Genomic DNA, 21,719 nt, shown 5'->3' with positions numbered 1-21,719 from the left:
TCACAATCACCTTTGCATTTTCCCAAGCTCTTTATTTTTCTGCCTTGATTTCTGGTGGAAATGTACTAATGTTTTGTAACCTGCTCTGGGAAACAGCTGCTCAAGTCAACATCTCCCCCACCGTATTACCTCTGGAATGTGCTCCATCTTATGTTTATTTTGGCAACAATAACTCCAACATGTCTTTATTTGCATTTCAGTAAGGTTCCTCTGTTCTTACTGCTCTGCTCAGGTTTGTTTGGTTTTTTTTTTTGACTGTCTTTACCTGCTGAATTTCTATTCCCACATATTAAAGATAAATTAAGGTACAAGCCATCAGCCTTCCTTCCTGAGCTAACAGGCTCAGAAGTTGAGTGCTGAACTCTCTGTTCAAACGAAAGGGAAATTCTTGGCTGAAATTTGACATATTTTTCCTCACAACTGGGGTGACCTAAGGGCACGTGCACAACCAGTTAGCATGGATCACTTGGCAGGCTGAAACTTATCCCACCTTATTCTCCTAAAGCACATGTTTATAACTCTGTACAGGCATATTTGAAAGATTAAAGGAGTTAAACTACGCTGTACATTTATCTCATATGGGGAAATACTTATTTAAGCTAGACTGATGCATTTAAGATAAACTAAACAGCTGGAGGAGAGCCACAAAGATGGCACAAAGATGAGGGGGTCTGGAGCATCACTGCAATGAGGAGAGGCTGTGGGAGCTGGGCCTGAGAAGAGTGAGAGGGGATCTCAACAATGCATATAAGTATCTCAAAGGTGGGTGCCAGGAGGATGGTGCCAGGCTCTTTCCAGCCATGCCCAGCAACAGGATGGGGAGCAATGGCTGTAAACTAAAACACAGGAAGTTTCACCTCAACATGAGGAAGAACTTCTTCACACTGAATGTGGCAGAGCACTGGAACAGCTGCCCAGGGAGGGTGTGGAGTCTCCATCTCTGGAGACATTCAAACCCACCAGGACACATTCCTGTGTCACCTGCTCCAGGTGACCCTGCCTTGGCAAGGGGTTGGACTGGATGTACTCCAGAAGTCCCTTCCAACTCTAATTATTCTGTGATCTATGCAAGAGCAGGCTGGGGGTATGGGGGGTGTTTGGTTGACAAAGTTCTTCCCCCAGAAGGTGGTCGGGCACTGAACAGGCTCCTCAGAGGGCACTGCTCACTGCTCCAAAGGCTGCCAGAGCTCACGGAGTGCTCAGACAAGGCACATTGCTGGTGCTGTGCAGGGACACAAGAGTTGCACTTGGATGATGCTTAGAATCATAGTCCAACCCTTGGTCCAACTCCAGTCCATTTACCAGATCATGGCACTCAGTGCCACGGCCAATCTCAGGGATGGTGAATCCACCACCTCTCTGGGCAGCCCATTCCAATGCCTGATTACTCTCCCTGGAAAGAATTTTTTTCTGATCTCTAACTTCAATTTCCCCTGGCAGAGTTTGAGCCCGTGCCCCCTTGTCGTACTGCTGACTGCCTGGGAGAAGAGTCCAGGTAGTCTCCAACTACCTGAAGGGTAGTTATAGACAGTGATGAGTGTTGCTTCTTCGGGTGGCATCCATCACAGGATATTCTGCCCCTCCCCAAGGCGCCGGTCCGCGTACACAAATCCACATTCCAGCGGCGCATCCCTGGATCCCGCCCGGGGGGCGGAACGGGGCGGGACGGGGCGGGCGGCAGGTGCGGGGCGGCCCCGGGGGCGGGAGGAGGGGAGTCCCCGGAGCATCCCGGGCACAGCCGGATTTAAGGAGCGGCGCCGGGCCGCGATAGCCTCGCCCCGAGCGTGCTGTATCCGCCACCATGCCTGTCAAAGGAGGCACCAAGTGCATCAAGTACCTGCTCTTTGGCTTCAACTTCATCTTCTGGGTGAGCAGCCCTCGCTGCCCGGCGGGAAGCGCCGGGAGCCGTGTTCGGCGGGGGGGTTTCTGCGTGTTTTTACCGCTTTTCCTCCTCTTTGTCGCCTGGCAGGAGAATGGGGGGTTTCCCGAGTGCTCCCTGCCTTATTATGATTTATTCTCCCCCCGTGGGACCGCGGTTGTGACAGGGCGGTCCATGTGTCCCGCCGGGCGGGGAGGGGTGATGGGTGTGCGGGTCCTGCTCCTCCGTGGCTTTTCCGGTGCCAGGCTGTGCCCAGGGTGAGCTGTTCGTGGCTGTCTGTCTGTGCGAACTCCTGCTGGGAGCCTCGCTCCAAACTGCGCCTTCCCTTCGCAAAGGAAGCCTTAAGCCAGCTGATCTGTCATAGCGCACCATCGGCGCGGGATAGAATGCTGTGTTTGCTGTAATTTGTGGCTGTTCCTTCTTCTGCCTGTCTCGGACAGCCCGGCTGAGCTGCGAGGTTGTGGCTTTTCGAGCTCTCGGGGCGTGGGCATCTCAATTCTGCGTGGAAAAGTACCGAGGGAGCGCAGCGTAGCTGCCTGAGTGCCCCGTGTATAGGTGTGGAGTGTGAGGTTGGAAATACAGATTTTTTCCTCCGGGCTAGTTGCCCCGGTGGAGAAGTGCGTGTGCGACTCTCTGGTGCGGAGGACAGAAGCTGGAGTTGGGGGAAGAAGGCGCTCCTGGAGCGAGTTACGGCGTTGCACGTGGGATGAGCGAAAGGCGCAATGGTAGTGTATAAAATACTCGTTATGTCTCAACTCAAAGCATGGGTTTCAGCAGAGCTGAGAAAATGGAGCTGGGCTGCAACTGGGGGGGGAAGTTGTGCAGAAAAAAATTGACATAGGGGTGTGTGTGTTACCACTCGAGACTCCCCAGGAGAGTGAGCAAGGGTGTCACACTGCAGGGTTAGAGCTGATGAGAAGAAAAAGCCAAAGAAAGCACTGGCTGAGCTTTCTGGGTCTCGGTGAATTTCTAAACCTCATGTTGAAAAGACTGAAGTATTAGTGGTTTGCTTTGTGGTTTGGCTTTTGTGTATGTTTGCTTTTTTAAAGCTACAGACTTTCTACAAACTGTTTCATAGGACAAGTGTTTGTTGTTGCCTTAGAGAAGCTCTGAAACCGAGCATCACCTCCTTTTCTCAGGGGCCCAGGGCTGAGAATGGAGAGTTTTGTTTAGCTCAGGAGGGACCTGTTGCTTGGGAATGTTAAGGTAATAAAGCTCTGAAGCTTTAGTTGCACCCTCAGGTGCTCAGTAAGCATGGGTGCAGGACTGACCTGTGGGGTGGAGGAAAGGAATAGCAGGCAGTACCCAGGTAGGATGTGGGAAAAAGAAGAGGAAGAGTAAGAAAAAATAATAAAGGGAGATTAATGCATCTTGAGTATCCCAACAAGTGTCTGGGAGCTCCAAGAGGCAGTAAAATGCAAACAGTTTGGGGCCAGAGGTCTGTGTTTGACACGCTGGAGTAGTCCTTGTCTTTTAGGAGTCACCATGTGTCATTGTGCCCTCCTAGAAGGGTTGAAGGGGTGTTTAGAGAGCAGGGTATTGGTGAAGCTCATGTCCTCACTGAAACAATAAAGTAGCAATATCAGGCCTGTTAGGCTTTAATGAACAGTATGGAAAGGTGTAGTGGAACTGGCAGCGCTAGAGAGGAAGAACCACCTTACTAAAAAAGAAAGCTTTAATGCTTCTTACAGCATTGGAGATGTGGAAAATCTGTGAAGTAGTGGAAGTAAATTGAGCAAAAGTCTTATGCCTGAGTGCAGTTGTGTACTCCCTTTTTTTCAAGTAAGTTGCCTCAAAAGGACCAGGTGGGGAATTTAAATGGGCTGCAGCAAACCTGCAGGTATCTGTGCATGGATGGCGTGTTGAGTGGCATGTGTTAGCATCCATCAGAGGCGTGGATGGGAGGAAGCATAAAGGCTAAAACAACTTGGTATAGAAGATTATGAAAACAGAAATTGGAAAACTGCTAAACTTGAAGCTGTATTGAAAGTAAGGAAGTAAAGGTTTGTAAATGCTTGTGGGTCAAATCCGAAAGTGCAAAAAGGTTAGTAAAAGGAAAGCTTTAGCAATAATTACAAAAGCAAACCCAACTAATAACCCCTCTTCAGACACATGAGGATCAGGAAGTTTCCCAGGGAGTCCTTACAGGCAGTAATAGATCTGGGTCTCAGAGTCTTGGGAGTGTTGTTCTGCAGGACTTTATTTTACTGAGGAAGTTTTTGGTGAAGTTCTGTGCCATTACACCCTCTTTGACTTTGAGTCCTGCTCAGGCTTGAACTGACCTCTTTATACAGAGAAGGTGAAACAGCATCAAATGCTGGTTAACAACTCTGCAGGGTCACAACAACAGTTAGTTCAGAACTATAAATGAGCTGCAATTAGGTATAACGCCCCCCTTGTTCACCTTTCATCCCAGTGCTGGAGGGCTGGAATGCAATCAAGTCGAGACTGTGATTTTGCTTTATGCTATTCTGGGATACATGGAGAGTGGCACACATGGTGCATCTGGAATAGGCAGAGAAGAAGATTCTTCAAAAACAATTCATCTGAAGTGACCAACTAGTTGGTTCAGGGGTAGATGCTGCCCCAGAGCAATGAAGTCCTGGGAGAAGAGGATCTGTGATGGCTTCACAAAAGCACTGTAGGTGCTCAGCATCAACACAGCAAGACCAGCTTCAGAAGTGAAGGACCAAGGGAAGAGGGAAGGTGGTGCTAAACCTGCATAAATCCGTGGCGTGCTGCAGTGCTGTGAGCGGCTCTGATCTTCAGCCTACCTTGAGGGATTCATAGTGGAGAGCTTGCTGATGTTTGGAAAAGGAGAAGGGGTGTTTCTGCCATCAGAAATTGTAAGTCAGTTGGGATTCTTCAGCCTGGAAACAGACAAAGGACATGTACTAGAGGTCTGTAGGATCCTGATTGTCCAGGTAATAGGGCCTGACTGTACTGGAAGAGCCAGTGAGCAAGAACTGTGGGCTGTTAAGCCTGGGAAGAGGCCATTTTGGAAGAGAAGTGTTTTTACTGTGACACCAGCAATGGTGCTTTCTCCCCAGTAGGTACGTAGGAAGGTAAAGAGTTGCCTGGCTCACATGGGTTTTCAGCCTTTTCTTATTTTTTCTTCTTTCAAGGTGCTGTCTGTATCTTTTCACAACCTTCAAGAGCTCAACTTGTAAACCAGGAGGTTAGTCCTGGAAGGAAAATGCTACTATCACCCCTTTTCTTACAACCTTTTCTGAGAGGAGCATCCTGTAGGATGTTGTACTTGGTTCTAGTGAGGACTGATCTGATGACCTTTCTCCAGCTGGTAAGGCTGGGTGTTCCCTGAAACTTCTGGAACTTCAGAGCTTGGGTTAAAGTACTTGTGGCCTGAATGGAATGTGGGGGGAGAACTGTGGATGTTTACTACAAATACTTCTAAAGTGTGGTTAAGCACTGCACTTGTAGGGAATGGCTTTTACTGTTGTATTTGAACAGCTCACCAAGTTTAGTGGCTCAGTCCTCTCTCGGAGAGGTGGGAATGAGGGGTGGCTGTGCTTTCCGTTGGATCAAGTATTGCTGCAGTTATCTCTCTCGCGGTCTGCTCTGTAATGAAACTTGTACCAGTTTGGGTCTTTAGAAGTTTGGAGTTGATCTGGGATGGGGGGAGAGAGGTGTTGAAGCTGCTACAGAACTCTCGACTGGGTTTTTTCCCACCAGGCTGGCTTGAGCTTGGCAAGAAGCCAATGGCAACAACACGTTATGTGCCTTAAACTCAGGCAGTGGAGTGGTCTTAGCAAAGCTGGCTTTGAACAGCCTTGGTGTGAGCAGTGCTTGATGACTGACCTTGGGTTGTGTAATGCTGACTGCCTCTTACCCAGCTCCCTTAACTCCCGGAGTTTGCTTAGGCTTGTTGGCCCTGGTGACAAAGGCTTTTTCCCAGGAAAGCTTTGGGCTCCTGAGCAGCTTGGGCAAGCGCCTGCCTGTTCTCCTGCTGCTGCTGCTGCTGCTGAACAAAAACAAGGGCTTGCATCTTTCAACTTAAATGCTGGGTTTTCCCCTTGTGAGTTTTGTGGGATACAAAGACATCTGCTGCTAATACTTCTGATGTAATGTATTTTAGGCGAAGAAGTGCTGTAGCATACAAAGTTCAGGTTGAGGCTTAGAGCAAGGTGTTTTCTTGCTTTGCACTATTAGGCCACTGTCTTGTCCTCCAGAGTTTTATGTTTTATGAGCAAATGCATGTGTGTGGTACTGCCTCCTAAAGACAGATGAACAAAATAAGGCCTGGAGAGCTCTTTTCTTTCTGTAGCTTGAAGATGCTGTGTCTTTGTTCTGAGTTGTAATCTCAGCTGTTCCTATGCACCAAGAACAGCTGGTAGCAATTCTGACGGTCTTTCCTGCTCCCCTGGAGCAGAGAACTTGAAGGATGGACAGGGAACTGTGCATGTGTATGTTTGTATGTATTTATACAGGCAAATATAGGAGGAACAGAAACTAGTTGCCTTTATTTTCTGCAATCAACTGATTTAGTATGAATCAAAATGCTACTTGGGCTCAGTTCAGTGAATTTCGACTCCAAGTCCTGGGAAGTCAGGACTGAGTTGGACTGTGTTGCCTTGAGAAATCTGATGTGAATCTACTTGTCCTTAGAGTTCTAGCAGTCCTAGCTGCTATTTGCAATTCAAATTGCAAATATAGTAGACTGGCTTCTGAATAGGAACTTGTATGAAATGGGCACTACTCTTGGCAGTGGTTCAGGAATTCTGTAATGCTGCTCCTACTGTACTGGAGCACCATTTTATTGCAATAAATGCTGTGACATTAACACAGGCCACAACATTCTTGAAACTAGCTAAGCAGAAAAAAACCCTTCCTTTCCAATTTACTCTTTTTCCAAAGAAGTTTGGAAATAGCTGCAGTTTCTTGTGTAACTTCGAGCACTCCTTGCACATCTGTTAGGGAAGCTTTATTTTTCTCCCCCAGAAGTTTGAAAACCTGTGCTGTTGTGGATAACACTAATCCTGTAATTGAGGGGTGAGAGTGGTGATGAGCCTCATCTGTATTTACTGTTTATGGGGTTTTATTTATAGATTAAGTGTAGAGAAAGTAACAGAAAATAAACAAGACAGTTCATTACTACTCATAATGTTCTCAATTTCTTTGCCTGTGTGCTTTGCAACGTTAGATCTGGTCCTGGCTTTGTTAGTTCTGTCTTTACACAGCGAGAAAGAAGTTGTCTGTCCTAGGCAGAGTCAGATTTTGACCTAAAAGTCGCAGCGTTTATGAAGTGAAGATGGTGGCTTTTTCAGTGTACTCTTGGCACACCCTGGGGAAAACGTGTGTAAGCCAGTCTTGTAGAGTCCGATATACCTTCTTACTTCATGAAAAAAAATAGTAAGTGTTGTCTTGGATGCAATGCTTAGCTGACAACAGTGAAAGTTGTATTTATCTTGTGTATTTCCACATAGTGACTTAGCTTCTCCAAGAGGTGATGCCCTGAGCTGGGTACAAGTTGTAGGTAGGCTTGGCCTGAATGTGCTAGAACAGCAGAAGCCATAGTTTCGTGTACAAAGGTATTTTTTTACAGGCTTTGAGCCATTTATCTGGACTTCTTGCAGTGTCTCATTTCTTGTGGAAATGGAGGAAGGGCTGGTGGTGGGTGGTGGGAGAAGGTGTCCTCCTCCCAAACTTTTATGTGCCAGCTCTAAGGACTTGGTAACTGCTTGGACCTTGAGCAACTTGAGAGGTGGCTCTGCCTGTGAAAAGATAAGATTCTGTAAAGTGTCTGTAGCAGGGGGGTACTTATCTGGGGATTGTTCTTTCTCAAGGTGGATGAAGGTGAGATGGGACTGAACAAAACAGTCCTTGCTTAAATAGTTGCTAAATCTAAAAGAAACTTTCCAGCTTCCCAAAATAGTGTCACGCATTGTGCTACTATGGGATCTGTTAACAAAACTGGAATTTCTGTTTTGAAAAGCTCAGTTTTTTAGCCCGTGTTTACACCAGTATCATGAAATCTAGTTGTTCCCTGTGCAGACCTTCTGCTGGGAAACCACATCTGTGAAACTTCAGGTGTTGGAGGGAGGGGTGGTGGAATGCAGTGGGAATTGCTTGGTAGTATTCAGTGCTGAGGAGTACTCCAAGCTCATGCTCAAGTTAGCCAAGGATGGTGAGGTGAGGAAGGCAGGGTGTTCTGTTTCGCTCCTGCCTCCAGGATAGACAGGTTGTTTCTCATCTCAAGTGTGTCCTGACTGTGGTACAGTCCTTTGTCAGTTATGTCTTGCACATGGAAAGCTAAAAGAAAGCAGGGTGTCAGAGAGAAATACTGGGACATACCCTTAGATATACCAGAGGCAAATTGTGTCCTTTTCAAGGGCCAGACCAGAGCAGTGGAAAGAGCTGACTTTGGAGAAGGTATTGTTGGGTGGGAGGAGGGAATTCTTGCACTGTATGAGATAGGAAGAGATTTGAAAAAAAGCTGTTTTTCCTGTTGCGACAGGCAGGAAGATGTGTGCAGGAGTGAGCTTTTCAGGCAAAGGAGGTATGTTTACATGTGATGGGGGAAAAAAAAATCCAAGAAGCCTCCATAGGACTAGAAGAGGACTGACCAGGTAGTCCTGTCCTTGTTTAGCATACGTGTATTGCAGCCAGAGAATGGACAACTGGAGCAGAGATGAGCTGGGAGTAGTGGCCAGGGGAAAAGCAAGGAAGGCTCATCAGCTTGAGCAGGCAAGTCAGTAGCTGGTGTTACTGGAAAGTCAATGCCACAAACTTTCCACTATAGTGATTGAGTAGTACCTCTTTAACTTCACGTTTTGGTCAGACTGGGAAAAATACCCCACCCTGTCTTCTGAGCTCCTTTTTCTGTGCCTGTCACTACAGAAACATATTACTTATATTCTGATAACCAGAAAAACCTTCTCGTAACTGTGTGTTCAAAACTAAGTGACTAACTTCAGGAAAACATAGTGCTGTTCTTTTTCTGTTGAATTTCTTACTCAGCACAGGATAGATCTATTTAGAAACACTCGGTATTGCTCAAGTCCTATGACAAAACAGGTCTGGTCGCTGGGAAAACACTTGGATTTCCAAACAAAAACCCAGCAACTGGATCTGCAGGAGATCTGCTTCCATGCAGCTAGGGTGAGGGGGCTTGCACCCCTTTACCAGCGAGGAAAAACAGATACCAAACCACCCCAGCACAGCTGCCAAACCTGCTGGCACAGCACTGGTGAGCAGAGAGATGCCTGTGCATCAGCCTCTGGTGTGCCAGAGTGCCCAAGGGGCTGTGCCTGCCTCTTCCTCAGAGGCTGGTGTTGGTGTGTCCTTGTTTCTCCTTGTTTTGATGGAAACTTGAAGCTTCGAATTACTTGCTTTAAAACTGCCTTTTTTTAGTTCAGTGGTCAGTGTGGGTAGGAAGAGCATGAACTTGAGAACACAAGTCTGCTTTCCTTAAGAAACTGGGACAAAAAGTTGCTTTTTCTTGAAAGAAGGAGCTGCATTTTATTTCTAGTCCACTGTGGAGAGAATTATCACTTTAATTCTACCAATTTTTCAGTGCTGTGAAGTAGTTCACTGGCATTGTGTTATCACTGCTCTATGATCCCTTAAGTCTCTTGACTTCTTGGCATATTAACCTTTTTCATAGTGACTGCTTTTCCAAGCAGAAGGTACTCCACTTAACTGAGTGATGGTGGGGAAGGGTTAAGTTTGTTTTTTAGGTACACCATCTCTCCCTAATGTGAACCAACCAGTTTGTTTCTGGTGTCATTAACTGAGCCTTCTGCTTTGCTTGGAATTTTTAGATTATCTGCATAGTTGCGGTAGGGCTTAAAGTTTCTTCACAACTTGAATACTCAGGCCTTAAAGGTCTGCTGGGGGATCAGCCCTGGGTTTTAGTTGTTGCCCTTTTCTGTGCCCTGCCACATTTGCAGTGCTCTCTACTCAAACACTGGGGCTTGTCAAGCCACAAATACAAGAGGGTAGGTGAGAACAGCTGGGTGTGCTCAGGCTTGTGGCTTCGTAGCAAAACCAGCAGAGGCTGTACATATCTTCTAATAGTGCAGAGCTGGATCCCTAGAAAACCTGAAGACTGTTCAGTGACCCCAGAGGGTGAGTCTGAAACAGTACTGGTAAATTCTGGATGACTTAAGTGTAGGCTGGAAGCTGTGCATGATTTTTTTTCCATCACTAATCCCTTCTGGTTTTTGCACTGAGGCACTGAAGTGAGATGAGATTGCAAAGGCTTTTTGGAGTGATGCTGTAGCAAGAAGTGCAGGTAGAGCAGCAACCCTTCTCCCTGCCAGTCCCCCTGTTGCACCTCTCCCTTCCCTCGGGGTGCTGCTGTGACACAGTAAATGGAAATAATAAAATAATAACACTGCTGTGACATGCTGTGTTGTACCAAGGTCCAACATCACTTAATTTTGTCAGTGCAGCCCTGACAAGGCAGGCAGGAGATGTGTGCAGGTGTGCTTTGTGAGTAAGCACCTGTGACACCAACAAAGTGCCTTTTGCGTAGGTCTGGAAATCTCCACATGGGTTTGGCACTTTCTGTGTTGTGTATCACTTGATCTGTTTTCCCTGCAGCTCCTCTTTGAGGCAGGCCTGGGACTCGGTGCCTGCCATACAAGAAATGCTGGTTTTGCTGGCTCTGCTTTTCTTTGCTGATGCCTGAATCCTCTGCACTTTAGTTGGGATGTTTTCTGCTGAGAAGCTACAGGGGATATCCCTTCCCTTAAAACCTTGCTTAGCTTCATTCTCTGCTCTGTGTGAATCTGCAAAGCTCTCCCTGTTTTTGAAGAGCACACCTTGGAGGTAGAGGAGAGGAGCAGGAACATTCCCATAGCAGGGAGAAGGGGCTCCCAGGCTGAAGGTGGGCTTGGTGTAGAAGGGGTGAATCCACTGGTGCTTTCTGTGGGATGCCACCCATATTCCCCCTGAAAGTTGACATTAATAAAGGCTTTCCAGTTTCCTGGAGGCAAATCAAGAACGTTGTTTCCTTCTAGAAGGGACTTCTTATCAGAGATAAGGCCTTGTTTTGTGGTTTGTGGTTGGTTTTTTTTTGCTGTTCATGCTTCCTTTGCCTGACCAAGCACCAGAATTTATGAACTTATTGCTCACTCTTAAGTTTAAAATTTTAATGTCTGCTGCAACATTAGGCATTTCTGTCCTCACCTCACTTTTGTAGAGCTTTTTTTGATAGTTAAGTGGCCCTCAGAGGAAGAGCTGAGAAGCATACTCTCCAGCTTTTTCTAGTTTCTCCTGGATTTATTTTTTTAAACATGCAAGAAAAGTCCATTTTTTAGTTTTTAAAGGAGGATTCCGTCTGTTCACAGTATGCTCTTAGTGTTTGCCTTGCCAGAGTGCAATTCCCTCTCTTGTAACACTCTTCTCCAATGCCTTCTGCAAGATGTTTCATCCAAAAGTTAATTTATATATAAAATGACTTGCTGCAGACACAGGCACCAATGTTAAGAAGAACCTGGAGGCACACAGGCAGGGATGATAATGAAATAAAACTAAATATTATCCAAAATTAGATTGTGGTGTTCTACATCAGCAATGTTGCTACTTCAGCAGCCAGTATCCTCTTCCTGTAAGTGTGGTGACTTAATGGGTTGGTTTTATCCTGTTTTGCAAGGAAGAGCTTTCTTTCTGAACTGCCTTCCCTTGTACACTGAACTCTGAACAATCTTTTTCATATCCTAAAACTTCTGGCTGGCCTCACAAGGCATTTCTCCTTGTGATACACTAGTCTTTCAGTGTGAAGATTTCAGATCACTAAGCCATGCAAAGAATAAAACAATGGGTGGGAAGGGTCAGTGGAAATACTGACACTTGGCTAAACCTTGGCTATTTTCAATAAGAAACAAAAATGGCATTGTTCTCCTGTGGCACTGGAGTTTATATTATCTGTCAACAAGGTGCCTCATGTCTGGAGCTAAATTTGGTTTTTTTGGTGTCCCCATCCTTTTATGCTGGTCCATTGTCACCAGCTCTTTAAATAAAAGCTCTGTTTGCTTCTGATGTTGTTGCTAATGTAAGGATGAATGTATTAATTGGTATTATTCAACAAGGCTTCTTGTTCTTCCAGCTTGCAGGGACAGCAGTTCTTGCAATTGGACTATGGCTTCACTTTGATTCACAGACCAAAAGCGTATTTGAACTGGACACCAACCAGACAAAATTCTACACAGGTGAGCTGGGGTAGATTATTGGGGTAGATTAGGGATACACACATATTTTCAGTTTGCTATTCTAGTGTCACAGGAGTTCCTAACTGAATTGAATTTTATCTAAACTCTGATTTTGACGTATCTGGTGACTTTCAGGCTTGGGTGGAGAACACATATACTTTGGTTGTTATCACCTGAAGGTATTCAAAACCCTTGGAGCACCTCTCCTGTGAGGGAAAGCTGAGAGAATTTGTATTATTCAGCTGGAAAACAGAAGGCTTCAGTCTGACCAAATTGTGCCCTTCCAGTACCTGAAGGGAGCCTACAGGAAAGACTATTTCCAAAGGCCTGGAGTGACAGGACAAGGGAGAATAGCTTCAAAATGACAGAGAGCAGGCTTAGATTGTATGTTAGGATGAAATTCTTCCCTGTGAGTGTGGGGAGGCCCTGGCACAGGTTGCCCAGAGAAGCTGTGACTGCCCCATCCCTGGAAGTGTTCAAGGCCAGACTGGATGGGGCTCTGAGCAACCTGGGCTAGTGGAAGGTGTCCCTGCCTGGGGCAGGGGAATTGGAACAACATGCTCTTTAAGGAACAACCTGCTCTTTAAGGTCCCTTCCAACCAAAGTCATCCTATGATTCTATGGAAACCAGCATCTGTGTTTGAAGACCTCTAAATTGGGAAGAAAGCCAGTTCAGATCTGTACCTTTCTTAGATGTTTGTCATCTTCAATTTGGACCATCCCTATGTATTTCACATCCCTGCAGCTCTTGGATTTGCCATGTCCTGTATGGTGTCATCCATTGTCCATTCACAAGGTAGATGGTGTGGTCTTTCTCTTGCCCAAAAAACCAGCTCTTGTGTTTGGCTACTCAAACTGTCACAACACCCAAACTGGTGCCCGAAGGTCAGTGAAGACCTGCATGTAGGTGCAACTTGTGTTGCAGCCTCATAGTACCAGGGTAGCCTGTGCCTACAGGGAATACTGCTAGGAATGGTGAATTAGGCTTGTTGGAGACCATGGCTGGGAATATTGAAGTGCTCATGAGGCTTCATGAACTTGCTGCAGCCTCTTAAACTTACCTCTGAGAAAACCTGTATTTTTGCCCTTGATATGATGGCATCATAGCAAACTGGGTGGTTCTTGCTGCTGCCAGGAAGACTCCCAGATGCTTTTAGCTGGACCCTGTAAAAGGAGCAGAAATCTAAACTTGGCTGTGGAGCAAAATATTTAACAAGCCTTATTTTGGGTAATCCAAAACAACTCTTTCACCTCCTAAAACCTAAAAGTTTTATGATGTGCTACTTGAGCTACTGGCTGAATGTAGTTAGTGAAACCTGGTTGAAATCTCTGTAGGTTAAACTGAGTTTTAAGAGGAAGCTTAATAGGAATTGCTGTTTTACTTTTCTAGGAGTAGTTACTGACTGCAGTTTCCAATAGGAAAATTGAAAGAATCTTTCATTTTGCACCTAGTAATAAGTTACCTCAAAGGCTTTCTATACAATAAAATAATAAACTGAGATGAGATACTCATGGACTCCTCCATCTTGAAAAATTAAAATGAAAGAAAGCTTAAGCTGGGTTAAAAAAATCAGTGCAGGAATTTCCTGCTGATAAGAAATGTCAAGCTTAATCCCTTACAGATGCTTAACCAAGTAGATATTTATTTTGGCAGCTGATCTTACTGGTTTGCATCTAGAAATATATCACTTGCAAATGCTTACATCTGGTTTTCTTTAATTAGCATTGATTGGGTCTCTGAACTGTATTTTTGTCCATATTGATAGAAATGCCATACTCATTCTACATGTTGTGCTGATTCTTTGATGTTTCATCACCACAGTAGTACTTTCTTGCCATCCTTTGGGAGTTGTCTAGCTCACTAATCTTGCTGCTCTCACCAACTTTCAGCTATGATACTGAAACTGGCACCTCCAAGGAGGCAGAGGATAGGGCATAAATGGAGTCTTTTAGCCCAGAAATGTTTGCTTTCTTTCTGCTCCAGCACACTCACTACCTAAATTCTGGGCAGAATAGTTTACCAGCTCCTACAGTTGTTAGTTTGAAGAGGTATCTGCTTCAAGAACTCTGTTTCTCATAAATCATTATTCCAGCTCTATCTAACTGCAATACACTCTTCACCTGAAGATAAGTTGTTAACTGGTTCTGAGGCAGTTTGAAAAAGTATCTTGTACCTTGTTTTAGATGGCTTTATAGTGACCATTTTCTAAAATTTGTGATGCTGCAGTAGAGGTAAACATTAATTTTTACAAGTTGAAGGATTTATTATTATTTATCAGTATATTTCTCCACAAGTTTTGAGATGTTCGTTTTGAAAATTAAGCACAGGGGGTTTTTGCTTTACTTGGAACACCTCAGTAAAGAAACTTAAACACTGACAAAAGCTGCAAATGTTATTTATGGAGCAACTGATTTAATGCTTTGCTGCTGTCGTCTCAACTAGCACATAGACATGTTTGTTTTCATCCTCTCTAGGTGTTTACATCCTTATTGGAGCTGGGGCACTTATGATGCTGGTTGGTTTCTTGGGATGCTGTGGTGCATCACAGGAATCTCAGTGTATGCTTGGCCTGGTAAGTGTTCAGATTAGTGCCGAAATTTCTAGCAGCATGGGAAAGGAAGGAAAATACTACAGTGCAGTTAAAGGGCAGCAGATTGTGATTGTTTTGGCTCCACAGTGTGAACTCACGGTCACCTACATAATGCTAAAATCTTAAATATAGTTTTCATTTCTGGCCCTAAACCCAAATGTTCATGATGTATTTGAATACAAGATGGCATCAAGAGGCTGAATATATGCCATACTCAGATATTCAAGTGTCAAGACAGGGAATATTGTAAACGCAGAACAAAAGTGCTGATAAAAGTAATGCTGTTTACTAGACAGTTTATCCTGGACCTTGAAGATTGTGCAGTCTTTAACCTTTGAGACCAGAACTGTGTTATTTGATCTTTGAAACAACAAGCCTCTGCTGCTCATAATCACAGGATGAGGTCTTCTAGTTGACAACTGCTCTGCAAGCCAATTACTGGAGAGCAATCTCATTGTTTTCAGACTGGAGGGGCCAGTTGAGCTTACTGGGCTTGTACACATCTGTACACTTGCAGAACTGCTCATCCAAATAACCAGAAGATTTACTTAATAAAAGACTGCTACTGTAGTCAGTGAAAGAACAATTCCCCTTCTGTGTCACGGAAGAATTTAAACTCAAGTATTTCTTGCAAAATGATGCCTCTAGCCCTTTGTAATTCTGAGTATCTCTCTTTAAAGTGCTTTTAAATGATAGTGCTGTTTTGCACCTGGTAGTCAATTAAAGACAGAGAAGATGTTTACTTCTATTTTATGGGATACACAACAAAGTGACCATAAGCTCCCTGGGAGCTGGTGGCAAGCCAGGGATTAAGTAATGACTCCTAAAGCAGTAGGAGTAACAAACCCCAGAGAAGAGAAGTGGTGTCAGCTGTTGTGATGTGTCTGAGTGACTTGGACAACTTCAAAGTCTTAACAGATGATTGGCTTTAATTAACACTGATCAAAAAGCAGGACTTCTGCTTGGAAAGCATTGCTAGGCTTTCCAACACTCCTGGGAAGAAGTGCTGACCCAGTGGAGTGTGAGCTTTTTCCTAGTTAGACCAGTGTTCCAGACTGGAATCTGGTTGAGTGACAGTTCCCCCAAGACTGGACAAACCTGCAGTTTGTGTGTGTGATGCTGTTTTGTGGTGCTGTGGTCTTCATTAATAATGTCTTTCTTTTCTAGTTCTTCTTCTTCCTTCTTGTGATTTTTGGCCTTGAAATTGGTGCTGGGATCTGGGGATTTTCAAATAAAGAAAAGGTAGGTTGCTGTTTGAAGTTGGAGTGGTGGGATGCTAGCACAGGTTGCCCAGATCCAGAGCAGCTGTGGCTGCCCCATCCCTGAATTGTTCAGAGTCAGGGTGGATGGAACTCTGAGCAGCCTGATCTAGTAAAGGGTGTCCCTGCCTATGGCAGGGGATCTGGACTAGGTGATTTTTTTAAAGCTCCCTTCTGACCCCAAACATTCCATGATTCTGTGAATGTGCCCACAGTTAGTGTACTGACATCAGTACCAGTGTGAGTCAAATCCTTATTACGCAGGGAGTTTGGAGCAGAGGAAGAAGACTGATTTGAGGAAAACAACACAAGAAATCTAGCTCTAATATTTTAACATGAGTCTGTAGCAGGGAAGCCCCAGAATCCAAGGGGCTGTTGCACACTAGAGGTGCCCTCCAGGCAGTACCTGGCTGTCAAGGAAGCTTTACCAGATAGTTGCTGGTTCAGCTAAAGGCTCAGTGTTTCTGCACCTGGTTGCCTGTCCCTGTCAGACAGTCAAGATTCTGTCATGTTTAAAAATAAGATGCCTGGTTATCTTATAGCAACCTGTCAAATAGGTTGCTTTTCTACTCGTGTGATACGGCAGGGAAATATAGAAACTTTTGGGTACAATAGTGAATATTTTGGGGTAACCAGTGGGCAAAGACTTGGTTCTCTCACTCATGGAAGCTCAGAGCTTTGGGAGTGAAATCAATCTTCGCTGTTTAGGTGTGGCTTTTAAGATGAGTTACAGTTAGGCTCCCTTGTTTCAGGTGAGAAATACTGTCCACTCTTTCTATTCACCCTGAATTTGTACATGTCAAAATAATGGGTCTTGTAGGCTGCAGAATTTTTGATGACTAACTTGTCCATAATTAAGGTAAGACAGTAACACACTACAACTCTGCTGTCCTGTAGATCATTGACCAGTTGCAGGAGTTCTACATGGACACCTATAGGAAGAGAACTCAACCAGGTGCCAAAGAGACCCTGGCAGCACTTCAGCTTGCTGTAAGTACATGGTTATACTTAAACTGGACAGTGATGCAGCTTCTTCACACTGTTCTGTGTCATCCAGTCCCCTGCACAAGTCAAGTTGTTACTACTTAGAAGAAACCAAAGGAGCATTGGTAACAAATTGCAGAGAAGATGGTTTTATGTAGTATCAGTGAATTCAGTATGTCTCTCTGAAGTGCCTGGAACTAGTTCTTGGTTTTCTAAAACTCAGAAGCAGGCTGGGAAACTCTAGATCTGTGATGCTGAGCTAGAGGCACCCTAGTATGCATACCTGCATATCTGTGAGGAGTACAGGCTGTCACCAAAATTGTGTCTGTACTTAGAGATCTGGCTCTTCCTTTCAGAACCCTGTCCTTCAACATCATAAAGACTTTTTAAAATTAGGTCTATAGCAGTCACATTGACTGGACTTCTAAGCAAATTTGCTAAGGTCTGTGATAAAAACTAATGTAAGTTATTTCTGTTTTTACTAGATACTGAGCAAAAATAAGGATTATTTAACCTGGCTCTCTATTTCCTCTTGTAGCTGAACTGCTGTGGCACTACTGGAACTATTGATCAGATATTCATGGACACTTGTCCAAAAAAGCCACTGACAGAAGCTATCACTACAAAGGTAAAGCTTAACTTAATTCACCTTCAGCTCTGCCCAACGAGTGAGAAACACCCTTCTGAGTAAACCCTTCCAGCCCGGGGAAAACTCACACATCACACTTGCTTAGCAATCTGTGTCTGTAATCAGTGTGTTTATTGCTGTTCCTGTGGAAAGAACACCCCGGGTCGGCAGGAAATCTGACCTTGCACAGAAGGAAGTGTGCAGTCTGTGTGTCACAGACCCATGGGGTGGACAGTGAAAGATGGAAACTTCACCTAAAATAAACCCATAATGCCAGAGAGCTCCATTCTACTCGCTGCTCCTATTGCCACAGCACCTTCCTGGTACTTCCCAGGAGTGTCACCTCCCCTCTTGGTTAGGGAGAAGTAGAGCTTGGAGACAGGAGCAAGTCTGAAGTTTGAGCAAGGAGAGGGGGTTCATGCATGTTTTAGGTGAGTGTGTCACTGTGAAGGCACTTTTCTGAATCAGGTTTCCCTGTTGGAATATTGCTGCAGAGGTGCCTGTCTGCCACAGATAACAGGAGAGACAACTTGTCCAGGAAAGTCATGGGTTCTTCCTTTGTGCTCCAAGGCAGTGTGTATGAGTCTTCCCATAGAAAATAAGCCTCTTATGATGCAGCAATTTGATTCTTTTCACTTCACTGGTAGAAACTTGAAATATCTGACCACATGAGACCCTTACCTCTGTAATCACCTGTATCTTTAGTCCTGTCCATGCAGTCTGATTTGAGTTAGAGTATATGGAAGTAGCTGAGGCAACGAGCAGGTTTTATTGTTTGCTTTTATTCTGCTGTGTGTTTTAGCTTCATCTGTTAAGTTCAGCTTGTGATGTGTTTATGGCTTAGTTCCAACTGTGGAAAAACAGTGGATAGACTGTGAGATCAAAGGGATGTAATGATTAGAGTGGCTGATCTTTGTTGCCTATAAGAAGCAGTGCTGTCTTGGGATTCTGATTGAACTGATTCATTCTTCCTATTATATCACTTTAATCCTTGATTCGGTCTTTTTTTTTTGTTGGTTTTTTTTTCTGGACTGGAAAAGGAACAGAAAACAGTAGCTTTCAGCAGTTTTCTGCTGGAACAAGTAAGACAGGAGTTGGGATGAGACACTGAGCAGCTACCAGGCTCTTAAACATTTATACCTCTGTAAAAGTGCCTCCTTTTTCTTGGTACCATGTATCTTGTGAAGAAGGCACTATGCTTACAATTTTTTTTTGTTAGTTGCAATGGTAATTCATTGTCCTGGGAGCATCAAACTGGCCCCTCTGTGAATCTGCCCATTCCATGGATGCATGCAGCCCAGGATAGCCTGTCATTCCCATGAAGTGTGGGGTTCATAAGATGTCTGCAAAATTAACAATAACAATTGGAAATGCCAAGAGTGGTTTCAAGTCTGTTTTGAGAAGGGATGAGCTATGCAGCAGCTGAAGTGTTGACAGCCATTAGTGTAACAACCCAAGCCTGGTACAACTGCTGTTGATCCTTATCTGCCTGCTCAGTTACAGGAGTTGAGAAGGGAATCCTGTTGCAGCCACGGTGTTAAGAGATGTAGAGAATTGAAGAGTAGACTTCAACTCCTGCACCCAACTCTTGTGTTAGAACATCCCTGGCTCTCTTTAAGGACATGAAAGTAAAGGCCTGATCAAAGCAGCTTTCAAAAGATTAGTCTTCATCTCCAGTGCAAGCAGACTTGAGCTCAAAGAAGCAGAAACTAAACTTCTGTATGTATGAAACACTACTAAACAATCTGTTCCCTTCCAGCCCTGCCCTACTGCCATTGATGATGTCTTCAAAACAAAGTTCAATGTGATTGGAGCAGTTGGCCTTGGCATCGCTGTAATGATGGTGAGTTCCCAGATGATTTTAAAAGGTTACTGTGTGCTCAGAGGATACTGAGAACAGGAGACTGTAAGAACAGTGCCTGGCACAGCAGCCCACAAGGCCATGCCACTAAGGACAAGTTCCAGCAGGATCAGGGTGTGTGCTGCAGGGCCCTGAGGCAGTGCAAAGGCTGGAATGTCTCAGCTGCTTCTTTGGAGTGGGATCTCTCTCCTTGTAGTTTTAGCAGTGGTATGTGTGTTTGTATATAAAGTGCAGATGTATTGGTCATGTTGCTGGCCCACTTCACTCTAGTACATCTTGAGGTTCTTCATCCTAATATCTCTTGGGGATTCTTGAATTTCTTTCTTTTATAACAATTAAAAGCTCTGTTAGAGAACTGAGATAACACTGCTGCTAAGAAAACTTGAACTTTATTTGAATTCTCTGGAGAAAAGTACAGTGTGGATGGAAATAAGCTGGGATGATTAAACAGGAGATCTGGCAGTGGTTTAAAGCTGATGTATTTTCAGATATTGATGTGAAGGGGATTGGTGAGAACCAAATTAACTTTGGAGGTGGAGGGGCAGGTACTGCAGAATAGTGTATAAATACAGAATGAATTTGGCCTCTAGGCTGGGAAGAGCAGCTATGCTTGTCCTCATGCTGATGAAAGAACATGCTTTGGTTTCCTGATTTCCAACCTGTTTGCTTTCTTTACAGGTTATTGGCATGATATTCAGTATGATTCTGTGCTGTGCCATCCGTAGGGAAAGAGAGATGGTCTAAGAGCTACAAACCCAAGACTCCTGCACTATAAAATCTTTGTCATTAACTTTAGTGTTCTGAGAGCATTTCTAAAAAGTTATATATTTGTTACCTTTTTAATGCTTTATTTGGTACTGATGTAGCTTTGCTTTTTATGTTACAGGTTAAAAGGATAAAGGTTTATCTGACTCAAGACAACTATTGTACATAAAATATCTGACTTTCTTGAAACTTACTTAATTTGGATGTAATTTATGTTGGAGACAATTTGATACTTAATAAAGAGTAAGATGTATTGTTTGTGGGGGAGAGGAGATGTTGCTATGTTGGTTAATCCTGCTGTTTGATGCATAGCATGGAGTGGAACTTGCATAACATGTTAAGTGTTAAATCACTAGGGCTTTATTATAAAGCAGGAAATAACTCCTATGCCAATGCCATGTTTGAAGGGAATTCCAAGGAATGGGAGATGCTGTCAGAGCATGTTAGGGAAGGCATAATCATTCCTCCTTTCCCTGGCGTGTGTAAACTAAAGCAGGTCTTAATTATACTCCTAAGATGTCAGTGCTCTAACCCTTCTGCTGTCACCTTCCTGGAGGGTGGCAAAGGCTGACTGTCACCAGGGTGATGTGCAGGCACTGGTACCTTGATGCAGCCAGGCTGGGCTCTGCCCTGGAGCCAGCTGGACTTCCTTACATCAGCCTCTGCTGACAGAACTCTCCCCTGGCACCTGGCATATGGCCTTGGTCCCTTGACAGGGCAGATTCCCTGATCTTTGCTCAGGACTTTTGCACTGACTGGCTTTGTGCTTTGTGTCTCCAAAGCCACTGAGGTACAATCTCAAGGGCTTACAATACGTGTGCCAAATCTCAGGTTTCCAAGTGGAATAAACATAAGTTGCATGAGAAGTCCGGCTCTGCAGTTGCAGGGTTGTGGCTTATCCTGTTTAAAAAATGGATGTGGGAGAGAGCAGAGACATCAGTGTTGGAACCCTTAGCCTGAAGAATTACCAATTTGTCCTGTACTTCTACTCTAAATGGCTTTTTAAGTGGGTTTTGTCTCAAATACCTTCTGGTGAGGGCTGCCCGTGGACTTGGGTCCTTACCAGCAACTTCGTGTGTTATACTTGGTGTTCCCTCACTGTAGTATCTCATCTGTGTTCTCAGAAGCTTCTGGTCTTTGTCCTGTGGGTACTACAAATGTCTCTTGGTAGTCTTTGCTTGTTCCCACTTTTGCCTTCCAAGGAGATTGGTATTTACTATGAGAAATACTGGAATTGGTGAGGGTTGGGCTCTGGATGGTGCATAAATGTATTGCCACCTTTGTGTTACCCACTGTCACTTGTCTAAGGGAACCATGCAGCTCTCCTCTGTAACATGTTGCACTGTTCTGTGTTCATGGGCTTTCTGAAAAAAAAATTTAAAAAATTGAAATGGTAATCATGCTTTTGTGTGTCTTGTAGAGAGTGGAATGACTCCAGAAAGGAGTTGATCTAATTGTTCTTCTGTGGATGTATGTAAGAACCTGGAGGGAAAAAATGCAATTTCATGGGAATTTGAGGCCTGGCCTGTCCCTGAGGTCATGTAGAACAGAGAAGTTAGTGTTTTGTCAGCTATGTA

The 21,719-nt window shown here is 44.5% G+C and overlaps 1 protein-coding gene across 2 annotated transcripts; it reads left to right on the top strand.

Moving 5' to 3' along the window:
* Positions 1-1,712: 1,712 nt before the first annotated feature.
* CD9 (CD9 molecule) lies at positions 1,713-20,411 on the top strand. 2 transcript variants are annotated; one of them, XM_071551464.1, is made up of 8 exons: positions 1,713-1,867; positions 11,952-12,054; positions 14,530-14,627; positions 15,813-15,887; positions 16,802-16,894; positions 17,427-17,516; positions 19,276-19,359; positions 20,056-20,411. In XM_071551464.1, exons 1-8 carry the CDS (start codon positions 1,802-1,804, stop codon positions 20,119-20,121), a joined length of 675 nt encoding a protein of 224 aa, XP_071407565.1. In that variant the 5' UTR covers positions 1,713-1,801; the 3' UTR covers positions 20,122-20,411. The 2 variants fall into 2 exon arrangements, with proteins under 2 accessions (XP_071407565.1, XP_071407566.1); XM_071551465.1 differs by lacking the exon at positions 1,713-1,867 and adding an exon at positions 2,453-2,604.
* Positions 20,412-21,719: the final 1,308 nt, after the last annotated feature.

Source organism: Pithys albifrons, chromosome 3 (assembly GCF_047495875.1).
Source record: "Pithys albifrons albifrons isolate INPA30051 chromosome 3, PitAlb_v1, whole genome shotgun sequence".
NCBI lineage: Eukaryota > Metazoa > Chordata > Aves > Passeriformes > Thamnophilidae > Pithys > Pithys albifrons.
Note: the sequence above shows the minus strand (reverse complement) of the source record. Positions and strands in the feature narration are given on the sequence as shown.